The following is a 12,720-nucleotide window of genomic DNA, read 5'->3' as shown; positions in this document are numbered from 1 at the left end:
CAGGTCCTTGGGCAAGCTTTCCTGCTCCGGAAATCCTTGTGGTTGGAGCCTATGGCTTATAAAGTCACCCTCAAGCCTAAAGTAATTCAGCTTCACTGGTTTTGTTTTTTGGCCAAGGTTTGCATCAAAAAGAGGGCTTATCCACAAGGCAGACAGGAGAACTAGTCACAGGTCTACCTCCCCAAAGGCAAGGAGCTCAGGGCTTTAGGGTAGCAAACAAAGGAGTAGGGCATCTGAGTTGTGGGGAGGAAAAGATATGGAATTGTTCTGCGCAGGCGTAACTAAGCTACAGGCCTCTGCATGTGTTCTAAAGGCCACTAAGTGGGCACTCACGCATGCCAGGTTGGGGGGTCAGTGGTCCTATCCAGTCTTAACCAGCTCAGCTGAACTAGACACAGCTGTCTCAGCTCAGCTGACTCCAAGTTTCTGGAGAACAACTCAGGCAAACAACTTACCATTGAGGCTACGAGCCACTTGCAGGACATGCAAGTCTTAAAACAATCTTGATTAGTGAAGGCAGGTGGATTTGACTACCCATCATTTCATTTACATTTAAAAGATCTTGAACTGATTTTTGAGGCAGTTAAGACTCAGTTTTGCGTGACTTTACACACAGAGCAGGTGTGTGCCGTGGGGTATAATCTGCAGGGCACCCAAGTTTTGCTTGTCCCAAGAATCATTCCCTTGCTGCTCCTCATGAAATTCTTATCATGGATTGACTCCATTCTTCTGTTTTGTTTTGTTTTTTTTCTCCAAAGGATGGTAAACCCCTATGAGAGAGCAACTGTATCAATTTCACTGCTGCTGGCATGCAGCACATGTTCATGCTTTGGGCACATTTCTGATTTTGGATTTGGTTGAGTTCAAGCACAATGGCCAACAGAGTGGCAGGAAGGCAAGGGTGGATGTCCGCACTTTTCCTTGGGGACATTCACTTCATCCACCCTTTGTCTCCACAGGCGTGATCACCTATGCCATAGGCGTGGCGTGGGCTGCCCAGGACGAGCTGGACATCATCGCCACTCACCCTGCCAGGGACCACGCCTTCTTCGTGGACGAGTTTGACAACCTCTACAAAGTCGTCCCCAAGGTCATTCAGAACATCTGCACAGAGTTCAACTCACAGCCTCGGAACTGAGTTCAGAGCAGGCCAAGCACCAGCAAAAGCTGCTCTCCCGACTGGCTCTGGGATGACCCCCAACACTTTACGGGGACAACCAAGAAGGCAGGGCTTGCAAACCACGTCTTGTTATTTTTCTTTGCCAGGGTGGTTTTTCATACTTGGAGTTAGAAAGATTATCATTAATTTGTAGGATGAGCCAAAAAGATATCTTGCTTTGGGAATGCTGGAAATTTTACATTTTGAGAATTGTTTTTAAAATAGATATTGAGAATAGAACCAAGCACTTACAACAGGCTTACCTAGAGCTTTTATGAGATTTTTAACATCTTTATCTCCAGTCAGAAATCTGTTAACTCTCCACAAGTTTCATTTTTGTCACAACAATATAGAAGTTGGTTAATTAAATGTTTGAAAGGATTTCATGCAATCACTCTGTGTTCCGGGGAGTGGTCACAGGATTGTAGCAGGCCACCCTCTATTCATGCCACAGAGCATCTGCCGTGCGCCCTCTCCTGGCTCAAGGTGACAGCACAGCCACGTGGGTGCAGGGACAATGTGGCAGCAGCATGGCTGCTTCTGGTTTACCTCCGTCTTCTCTGTTATGGGAATCACTGCGTTCCTGCAGTATATGGAGTAGCTGGGGAATGGCCCTGGAGGGCCACAATGACCTGGCTTCTTTTCTCCTCGCCCCATCTTCTTTTTTTTATTGGAGTATAATTGCTTTACAATGCTGTGTTGGTTTCTGCTGTATAACGAAGTGAATCTGCTAGATGTATACATAAATCCCCTCCATCTTGAGCCTCCCACCATTCTAGTGACCTGGCTTTAGAAGCAGTGCATCAGGCTGGTACAGCTGCTCTCAGCCCAAGCTGCTTGTCAGGATCATTTTAGAGTAAAATGCTAGTTCGCAGGTCCCATCCCAATCTATGAAAGCTGAGTCTTTGGGACGAAAGCCGGATCATCGGCAGGTCTGACGAGCTCTCTGATGATACTGATGATGTGCTGCCAGGATGGAGAACTGTGAGCTGCCTCAGAGGGTCAGTGTTAGAGCTGTTACCTGGGAGAGTCCCTGTTTATATGCCTGCTGTTCTGGGTCCCATTTAGTTTAACATCCATCTTGGATATTTCATTTGTTAACTAGATACTACTATTAATAGTTCCATTAAAATAAGCTGGCCTGGGTTTGATTGAACCCCACCTTTTACTTCCAAGGATTTATTCATTAGGATATGAAATTACATACGCGATAGGGAGCATTCAGAAGCATTCTAAATAGCTATACCCTGCTTGACAAGTTATATTCTGTAAAAATGTATTTTGGAGAATGGTACTCTGAATACAGGCCAAAAGGTAGTACCTGTATTAATACTTAGGGCAAAATATTTATGTAAGAAATTTTGAATCAAAAATAGTATCCATTTAGTAGAATCTGTGTAGAATTTACCAATCTCTCAATACCTGAGGGGTTATCAGCAATTAAAAATGTGGTCTACAGAGAAAGGTGTCAACGATTTCAAATTTATTAACCATAAATTTTACTTCAAAAGCAATTGCAAACAGATTTGTTCAAAAATGTCAAAATATGACAACTAGCTTCAAAAAGGAAATTCTTCATTAAGATACCAGTGACAGATTTAGCTGGGAAACTAATTATAGGACATAAGTACTAGGGGCAATTATTCTGCAAATTATTTTCAATGTGCAGGTAATTTATATAAAGATTTTTTCAATGTTGCTTCAATGTACACAAGTTAATTTTTTTAAGAAAAGTCTTATTTTGGAAAACAGCTTTGGAATATAATTATTTTACAGAGGCTTTAATATGAAAACCAATTTGTCATCAATAAGTAAATATTTCCAAAAATGATATAACTTAATTATTTTGGTGTTCTCTTTCACTTACTGTACCAGTTTGGAAAATAAGTTATATGGTCACCCTAGCTATAGGTATCATAATTTTGAAGATAAATGAAACCTCTTCAGACATGTCCATTGTTGATATGTTGTCACCTACTTGAGTATATGCTGTGTGGACCACCAGAAGTGAGGTTGTTGAGGCCCTCAGAGGTCACAGGGTTGTTAGAATTGTCCACGTGGATGTTCAAGTCTTGAGAGATGGTGACAGTGTCAGGATGGAGAGAGAGAAGCAGTGAGCCAAGCTCACAAGTGCCCGGGGAGGGCAGAGGAGCCCAGAAGGTTGGGAGAGGACCACAGTGACAAGGCAGGAGGGCCAAGGCCAGATTCAAGGAGGCTGGGAGCAGACCTACCCTGACTCCAGGCTTGAGACACGTGGGGTGAGAGATTACAAGCAGCCTTGTCTTAGGGGGTGGAGGAAGAGAATCAGACTTCAGGTAAGAGCAGGCAAGAAGGGCTGGGGGCCTCTTGGCGGCTCCAGGCTGCCAAGAGGAGTGGGGAGGCTGCACTGTGGTTGGGTCTGGGTCAGGTCTGGGTTTGCACAGATCAGGTGGAAACAAGCATCCTGGTGGTGATGGGTGCCATGGGAGACTTGCACATAAAAGCCACTTTACTTAACCTAAACTGTGCCCAACACCACTGGGTGAGCACTGAAATCTTAACACTAGAAACAGAACTTTGGAGACAATCTACATCAAACCCTTTAATGACAAAAAAAAAAAAAAGGAAACCTAGGCCTTAAGAGGATTGTGCAGATACAAAAGGACAGAACCAGAATTCAGATCTCTTGTCTTCCAAATTCCTGATTCACCTGACTGCCTTCTGGGGGCTCAAAACCCCACCCCCTCTCCCATGCCCATCCCACAAACACATCTGCTTTTGCACACTTGGGGCCTCTGGTCCAGCCTTTGTTGGGGCACTCTGGGTCCTGCAGACACGAGCCAATCTCCTAAGTCAACTCGATCATTCATTCTGAGGTCTCAGCAGAGAACTTCTGTGCCCTTTCTCCTCCAAATCAACCAAAACAAGTGGATGAGGAGTGTCCAGCCAGCCTCTCTGGATGTAGTGATGTCTAAACTCCACTCAACTGGCCCACCTCTTGGGAATTAAGGGTCTGTGAGGTTTCTCGGTCATACGTTTTGCAACAAGGCTCTGCGAAAAATTTTCAAACAAACTGACAGGGTTCAGATATTTTTTGTTTCTCTGGGCTCTTTAATCCCTTTGATCAGGATAAAACCTCCATGAAGCAAGTTTCCCAGCATAATCGCAGGGGGACTGGCATGGTTTTATAAAGAAGATGATGCTTCTGTGGTCTAGGATTTTCCAGCCTAAAAGAGGAATTTCCAGAAAATAATGTTATTTTTCAGTCACAATCCTAAGAAAAGTTCTCCCCTTGGGTTATCAATAGGTAAATGTTAGTAAGTAGGAAATATGCTTGAAATGAATTCAATTACTTTAGAAAGAGATATTTATTCAACTAATGGCTTTGAAGAATTCACAGTCCAGTGAGAAACCCCAAGCAAATGAACAATTAAAATGGTAAAATTAATACCATGTGATTATGTACAAAGTGCATGACTGGTGATTGCAAACAACCTCATGAGAGAAATAATCGTGAAGTGTTTAATAATTAGCGTTTGCTGCATGCCAGGCAGTGTTCTAAGGACTTCACGGGTATTAACTCACCCATCTCTACAATTTATGGCAAGAAGTACTATTATTCTTCCCACTTTACAGATCATGTAGCTAAAGTATGAAGATGTCAAGTAACTTGCCCAAGGTCATAGGGCTGGGAGAGGCAGATCTGGGAATTAAACCCAAGTGGCTGCACAGGGGATTCTCTAGTAAGCTTGACAATTTAAAATTTATGTATAATTCTGCTAAGTGTGTGCTCAGCATCTCTTAAATGTTCAAAGTGAGGAGTCTGTTAAACATCCAGTGCAAACTGTACTTCCCCCCATCACTCCTCCTGCTTCTCTGGATAGCCACCTGCCTTCATTTAGGCTGGGTGATTATAATCTACCGTCCATAGTCCCTGTAGCTCCCTGAACACACTGGGCTCCCCATCCTTTGATAAACTCCTAACCATCCTTCAAGTCACCGTCCAAATGCCATCTCCTCTTTGGAGCCTTCCCTGACTTGCCCAGGTAGACCTGGGCTCTCTGGATATACGGTCCTGACCCACCTATTTTCCAGTGACTTCCTTGTCCCTTTTCCTTAGGGGACACAATTCACACATACATCATCAAGGATGTGGAATACAGGGGATGAGAACTCTGAAGCTAAGTCACCTGAGAGTTCTAACCCCTAATACAATAACATTGGTAGCACGGAAGGCAGAGATTTTTCAGAAAGAAATGGGATATGGTGGCGAGAAAGAGGATCTACTTCCATGCAGGCTCAGTACTGCTTTGAACCCTTCTTAGGTTCATTACTGTCTGTTACAATCACTGCCTTTCTAGGGTATCTACTCACAGGGAAACTATTCCTCACCTCACACTCTTATTTTTCCCACAGAAATGAAAATTCCACTTTCTGTTTACCTTCCTGAGTTTCATTCAGTAAATGTGTTTTAAGCACCTATTATGTGTCAGGCATTGTGACAGCCACTGGGATACAACGATAAATAAGACCTGGTCCCTGCCTGAGATGCTTAGGGAGGCAAGAAGGCTTGGGACAGTGTGAAGTACAGAGTGACAGCATGAAACTGAGGCTGAGGCAGGGGTGTCAGGAAAAAGGCTGGAGGGAGAGGCAGGGGCCAGGTCAGAGCCAGGGGGCTGCGTTGGTCCAAGTTCTCTCAGGTGCAAGTAACAGAAACTCAACTCACAGTAGTTCAAGCAAAGGGGGGGTTTGGGGAAGGAAAATGGCAGAACTCAAGGTCAGGGAGACAGCAGAGTCTCGGAAAGGAGAGGGAGGACAAGAGCAGGACTGGAAAATCAGGTGGCCCTTTCACTCTCCTCTCCTCTAGGATGAGCTTCATCTGGAAATTGCTGAACAGCCCTGCAGGTTGGGAACGGAGTGACGCTGTCCACACGGTAAGGACTGACCTCTCGAGGCGGCCTCCTTCAGCAGGGCCACCCAGCACCCCAAGCTGACACAGCAAGCTGGGGAGGAGCATTCACATCGTTTGGTCCGATCACCTTACAGTTAGTAAACTTTCAAGATTCCTTGATTGTCTTGAATGCTGACAAATGGATGCCCACAAGTTCCTGAGTTTGGAAAACCAAATGCAGGCTGAGTAATAGTCTTCCAGTTCTGTAATCTCCCTCTATTTTGCTTAGAAGTTTTATCCAAGAAAACCCATAACTGTCAAAGACTCCTTTTCATGTCTCTTGGCCTCAATGGCTACAAGATATTACTTATTTATAGGCCATTAGCCACTGAAAATTGTTCAGATCATCAAAGAGGCCAAACTGCTGCCTCTGGGATCCACCTCTACTCTTAGTACCAAGATGTAATTGAGGAGAAAAGTACTCTTTAAATAACCGTCTACATGGTGAACAAATAAGATTGAAAGATTGCAATTTCGATGAAGGCTTTGCTTTTTTTCTTTGTTTTTTTAAATGTTCTGTAATTGAAAAATACTGAGCTTAACTTTATCCCTGCCATTCCTCTTATACTAACTGGGCCCACAGGCAATAAGCTGCCCAAGTAAGCAAATACTATACTCGGCTTGGCAGCTGAGACTTCCATATAAAAAATACAATTCCAGCTGAATAGCTCCTTTCTGAGACTCCTCTAGTTTCACACTTGGTTGAGGTGAGCAGGGTGTTTTCAGGTTAATGGCAAATCGGAATCTGGGTTCTCAACAAAGAGCCTTTACATGACTGCCCAGGGCACAGAAACTGCAAGGTTCTGGAAGCCATGGAAACTGTGCAAACATCAAAACAAGACCCGAGATCAACTTAATTGTTGTTGGTCTGACATCCCCAAGGCATCTGTAAACCTGTACCTTGATATTATGATATCGATTTTTTTTTTCAATTATCCTAATACTCTACAAGTTCTCCTTGAAATCATAGTGAAAGGGAGTTTCTTTTCAATCTCAGTAGGGGGGTTGTGTGGCATTTTAAAGCCAAAGAGGGAACAAGGACAAGTTGAAGGTTACAAACCGCTGTGGAAACGACTGTCTAAGATACGCACCAAGCAAAATAAATGAGCAGACGCAGTTTTCTAAATGGCAAAGTGGCAGTGTAATTTGGTTTTCTCCTAAGAGAATACCCTCATTGAACAGGGGACAGGGCAGTGTGGAAACTCCAGGGGATCTTTCCAGCTCCTCTGACCTCAATGCAAGGCCTGGAACACCCACATGCCTGCTCTTACCTACAGAGAGAAGGCATTCTCCCGAAGTGGAAAACCAACCCTTTCATCCTGGAGTCACTCTAATCCTGGACAGTTAGCAGAGATCTCTGGAAACAAAATACCAGTGGAGCCATGGCAGTCTCACTGGAGAGCTGCCCACAGGGGAGCTGGCAAGATGCTGGCAAGGCCACAGGCTTGTTCATGAGCAGATCTGGGGCATCCATCAGAGACCCTTCCCTGCCTCCACCCAGATACTTGGTCCTGCAGTTTGTCAGGGAGGACCAGCCAACACCCCTGAGGAATTATTGTGACAGGGCTTCGTTTGCACTCAGGCTGAGGAGGCCTAGAGAAATTCGGTGACAAGGTTAAAACCAATCCTAAACATCAGTTATGCAGTCCCAATGTTCCATGAAAGGTGCTAGAAGTTCTGTGTGTCACTGAAAACATACAAAACTCTATTTTCTACTCTGCAGCCTCAAATCCAAGATTTGGGAGACTGGACTGTTACTTGAAGTCCTAAATTGCCTTTTGCCTCTGTGTCCCTTTTCATATTTCTCTGATTATTATGTAGGCAATTACACACCAGCTCAGATGATGTTAGTCCATCTGCCCACAGGTTCTTAAACACAAATTAAGTGGCAGGTACTATATATGCCCCAGGCAGCTGAGTGGGCAGTGTGGAGCCTCCCTCAAACTTTTCCTTTTAAAGAGAAGGTTTTTTTTTATTATTATTAATTTATTTATTTTAGTTGGAGGCTAATTACTTTACAATATTGTAGTGGTTTTTGCCATACACTGACATGAATCAGCCATGGGTGTACACGTGTTCCCCATCCTGAACCTCCCTCCCACCTCCCTCCCTATCCCATCCCTCTGGGTCATCCCATTGCACCAGCCCTGAGCTCTTGTCTCATGCATCAAATCCGGACTGGTGTTGTTTCACATATGATAATATGCATGTTTCAATGTTATTCTCTCAGATCATCCCACCCTCACCTTCTCCCACAGAGCCCAAAAGACTGTCCTATGCGTCTGTGAAAGAGAAGGTTATTTGGTTAATGAGCTGTTTTGATTTCAAGGGATTCTGGACATTTATTAAAACTAAGTATTTAAGAAACAAGTGGCTCTAAGAAATTTTCTCTAACCAAACTCTATATCTGGGGATAATCTCCTTAGGTGAAAGGCAGTAGGAAAAGGGCTGTGTCAGGCACCCTGGCGACCTTGCACACCTCCACGCAGGCAGCGTGGGCCAGGCTCGGGTCAAGCTGCCCCATGTCTGGTTGCAATGCCCTCAGATCACCTCAGAAACATATAGCAAGGTGGATAGTTTGTGAGGGGCTGTCACAGCCACTCTGTCCACCTCTCCATCATGTAGGAGGTGTTCACAAAACATTCTTTTCAGTCAAGGACTTTCCACCTTAGGGTGCGGCTGCAGCCTATAAAGTGAATTCACTGCCCCCTGGAATTGGTGGTGGTGGTTTAGTTGCTAAGTCACATCTAACTCTTGTGACCTGACTCTGTGGACTGTAGCCTACCAGGCTCCTCTGCCCATGGGATTTCCCAGGCAAGAATACTGGAGTGGGTTGCCATTCCCTTCTCTAGTGAATCTTCCCGATCCAGGAATCAAATCCACATCTCCTGCACTGCAGGTGGTTTCTTTACCACCGAGCCACCAGGAGTTTCCCCGCAACGACTCATGTTGCCTGTCATCCAGGCCCTTTTGCTCTGATGCTGTTCTTGGGACAAGAGGACTGACTGTGGAGTAAACCAACCTAATTCACTTGGGTCCTTTGTGTCCTTACCTGCCAAACCTATTGTCCCCTGGTTATGGCAGTGACCCCTGTTGCTTGGGGACTGCCTGGCCACTTTATAGCATCTGCTTTTCCCCGATGGCTTGGGAAGCCCTCCCTACCATAGCACTGACCCCCACGAGATTTCTGAATGCCCCTCATCCCACACATCCACAGAAATGCCAAGTCCTAACCCTGTCACCTGTCCCAGCTACAATGATCTGCCAGTGATTGGGGAACTCTTTATTAAGGAGCAAAGAGCAGAACAAAGAACTCCCTTTTTGGACCTACGCCACACCTGCACTGGTGCCCTGGCAGCCTTTGGGCTGGGACAGTGCATAGGTGTTGCCTGGGCAGATCAGGTAGGAGTCACTGCCTGAAGAACCCTATGCAGAAAGAGCCTGAGGTCAAGGCCGTTAGAGAAAGCAATACTAAAATTGATTCTTGCTGTGCGTCATGGGAGAGAAATGGGGCAGTGCTGGCTACCACAGCTGGGGTTCACCCCTCTCTGTGGCTGAAGGAGCAAGGCTGCTCCTTGACAGAGCACACTTGGGGAACTAAAAGGGAGCTTTCTTAACTTTTCCTCCTGAATATAGCTTTGCCTATAAATTCTCTTCAGTAAATCTATTTTCTGGAAAAAATTAGGAATGGAGAAAATTAGTTTTACTTTAGTTTGACTTCTTTTCTAAGGAGGTTTCTAAATAAATCACCTGGAAACATTCAGATTATGAAGGTTTCTAGAAACAAGAGGTCTTTGTAATGTGTTGCTTTTGGTTACAGGTCCAGAACTTGCCACAGTGAAGTTTCTGCCTGTGGGCCAGGCCCTATTTGCAGCTGCCTGAGGTTGGCAGGGTGGGAATGAGGAGGAAGTGAGTGGAGCAGCTGGCTTTCCTGAGGGTCTTTCATGTGCCTGGCACTATCTCTGAGGGACTTATTTGGAATAATAGATGTCAAGGCACCATTTTCAGAGGGAAAAATAGAGACTCAGAGATGCGACTTGTCCCAGAGTCACACATCTGGGTAAATGGCAGGTTTGAATCCAAGTTTTCTCAGAAAAAGAAAAAAAGGATTTAAGTAAATAGAGCATGATTTAACTAAATGTAATAAAATTATGCAGCAATATTTTGGGGGAAACAACAAATCATTTAAGGTTTGCTCCTCCTAGCAGAAAACAGAGATAAGCCAGGGAATAAATTTAAGTGAAGCTATGAATTAAAGAAGCAAGCAAAGTGCAAAAGAGAATAAACTGTGCTGAAAGAAGAGTATGGAAAAAAAGAGAAAACTGTATGGAACAGAGTCCATGACTTAGTCGTCTTTTTACATTCCAAGTACTCTCCAGTGACAATTTTGATCATCTGCTTGATGGTGCTGTTTTTAGAAGCTAAATGATTAAATATTTATTTGACTGACAAACATTACTTCATTGGCTTCGGATATTCATCATGACCTTAGATTCTTGAATTATGCTGCCTTTATTGAACATCTGATACTTATTTTATATAAATGTTCTTCATAAATTTTCTTCAAATGTCAGGATTAAGAGAACAGACATATTTGTTCCTGAATGTTTATCCTATTCACTGATGATCAATTTAGATTCTCTTTTCAAGCAAGAATAAACATAGTATATGGTCTATTTCTCCCTCCCCCCCTCCAAAAAAAGTGAACCTATAAAGAAGGTTCAAATTTATAAATTCTGGATAAGGGGGATGAAAATGGAAGACGGATATGTAAATTGTGAAGCTGCAAATATAGAATTAGTTAAAGCAGTACTGTTTTAGAACCTTCAAATACAGTATACATGTAAACTTCTCAAATGACTAGTTCAAAACAACTTTCCTGGGAAAACAAAGAAATCCTGTGCTTTTTCCTCACGGAAGAACACATTGGGTCTTACTTGATTTTGGAAACTGATTATTAGCACATAGGAGTACAGATATTTTCTCATTACCCAGAGATCTCTCTTGTCATTTTTCCTGGGTGTGAGATGGTGTTGCAAGTCCCCTCCTTGATCCATTTGGGCAGGAATTTGTCTGGAGAATCAGCCAGAAGAGCTTTCCTTTTATTCGTCTTCTCAAGAAAATCGCTGTTTCCAACACTGGCTTTCTTTTGTGTTTTTCTGCTTTATATTTTATTGATTTCTGCTCTTATTTTTACCATTCCCTTTGTTCTTCTTTGGGTTTACTTTACTTTCTTTGTCTTGTTTCTTAATGTGAAAGCTGAGTTCATCGAATTGAGAGCTTTCTTCTTTTCCCATACAGTTCAGTGCGATAAAAACTTCCCTTTGAGCACTCTTTAGTTGCATCCTACAAATTTTAGTAGGTTTTCATTTTCATTCAGTTCAAAATACTTTTTCCCTGATATTTTAAAGTAGACTTTTTAGAGAAGTTTCAGGTTCACAACAAAATTGAACAAAAAGTACAAAGATTTCCTATATATCCCTAGTCTCCCCTCCACAAACACAGACTCCCCCACCAACATCCCCCACCAGAGTGGTACATTTATTAAAATAGATGCACCTACATTAACATATCCTTATTACCCAAAGCTCATGGTTTACATTAAGGTTCACTCTTGGTATTCTACATTCTGTGGGTTTTGACAAATGTAAGACAAGTATCTACCATTACAATATCATACAAACAGTTTCACTGTCCTAAAAATCCTCTGTGCTGGGCTTATTCATCCCTCCCTTCACCCCAGTGCCTGGAAACCACTGATCTTGTTACCGTCTCTAGATTCTGAAAGCATAGTCTTTTCAGATTGGCTTCTTTCACTTAGTAATACGAATTTAAGTTTCCACCAGGTCTTTTCATGACTTGACAGCTCATTTCTTTTTTAGTGCTGAATAATATTCCATTGTCTGAATGTACCACAATTTTTTTTAATCCATCTACCTACTGAAACACGTAGGTTGGTTGCTTCCACGTTTTTGGCAATTATGAATAAAGTTTCTACAAACATCCTTGTGATTATAAGCTTTCAACTCAGTTGGGTAAATACCAAGGAGCATGATTGCTGGATCATATGCTAAGAGTAAGTTTAGTTTTGTAAGAAACTGCCGAACTGTCTTCCAAAGTGACTGTACCATTCACATTCTCACCAGTAATAAATGAATGTTCCTGTTGTTCCACATCCTTGCCAGTCTAAATACTTTTCAATTTTCCTTTTGCCCTTTGGTTATTTAGAAGTGTTATTCAGTTTCCAAATACTTGGGAATTTTCCAGACATCTTTCTTTTATTGGCTGCTAATTTAATTTCACTGTGGTCCATGAACATACTTTGTGTGATTTGAATCCTTTAAAATTTATTGAGACTTGTTTTATGGTCCAGAATGTGATCTATCTTGGTAAATGTTCTTGGCCCTTGGGGAAAAAGTATAATTCTGCTCTTGTTGGGTGGAATGTTCTATAAACGTCAACTAGGTCAAGGTGGTTGGTAGTGCTACCCATCCTATATATCTTGATTAATTTTCTATCTCCTTGTTCTATCAATTACTGAGAAAGAAGTGTTGAAATCACCAACCAAACTTGTAGATTTGTCTATTCCTTCCTTCTTTCTATCAGATTTTGCTCCATTTATTTTGAAGCT

General features: G+C 42.9%; 1 protein-coding gene across 3 annotated transcripts in view; it reads left to right on the top strand.

The window, feature by feature from the left end:
• VIT (vitrin) overlaps positions 1 to 6,567 on the top strand; it is a 127,022-nt gene extending 120,455 nt beyond the window's left edge. For 2 of the 3 annotated variants that reach the window (XM_081596241.1, XM_081596242.1), the window contains one exon: positions 960 to 3,000. In XM_081596241.1, the coding sequence (XP_081452367.1) occupies positions 960 to 1,138 (179 nt within the window). In that variant the 3' untranslated portion in view covers positions 1,139 to 3,000. Of the gene's footprint in view, positions 1 to 959; positions 3,001 to 6,005 lie in introns of those variants that run through there. The other variant, XR_014083673.1, reaches the window with a different exon arrangement.
• Positions 6,568 to 12,720: the final 6,153 nt, after the last annotated feature.

This window comes from Giraffa tippelskirchi, chromosome 4, assembly GCF_054371585.1.
Source record: "Giraffa tippelskirchi isolate mGirTip1 chromosome 4, T2T-mGirTip1v1.2.pri, whole genome shotgun sequence".
NCBI lineage: Eukaryota > Metazoa > Chordata > Mammalia > Artiodactyla > Giraffidae > Giraffa > Giraffa tippelskirchi.
The sequence above is the reverse complement of the archived record's forward strand: the minus strand, read 5'-3'. Positions and strand labels throughout refer to the sequence as shown.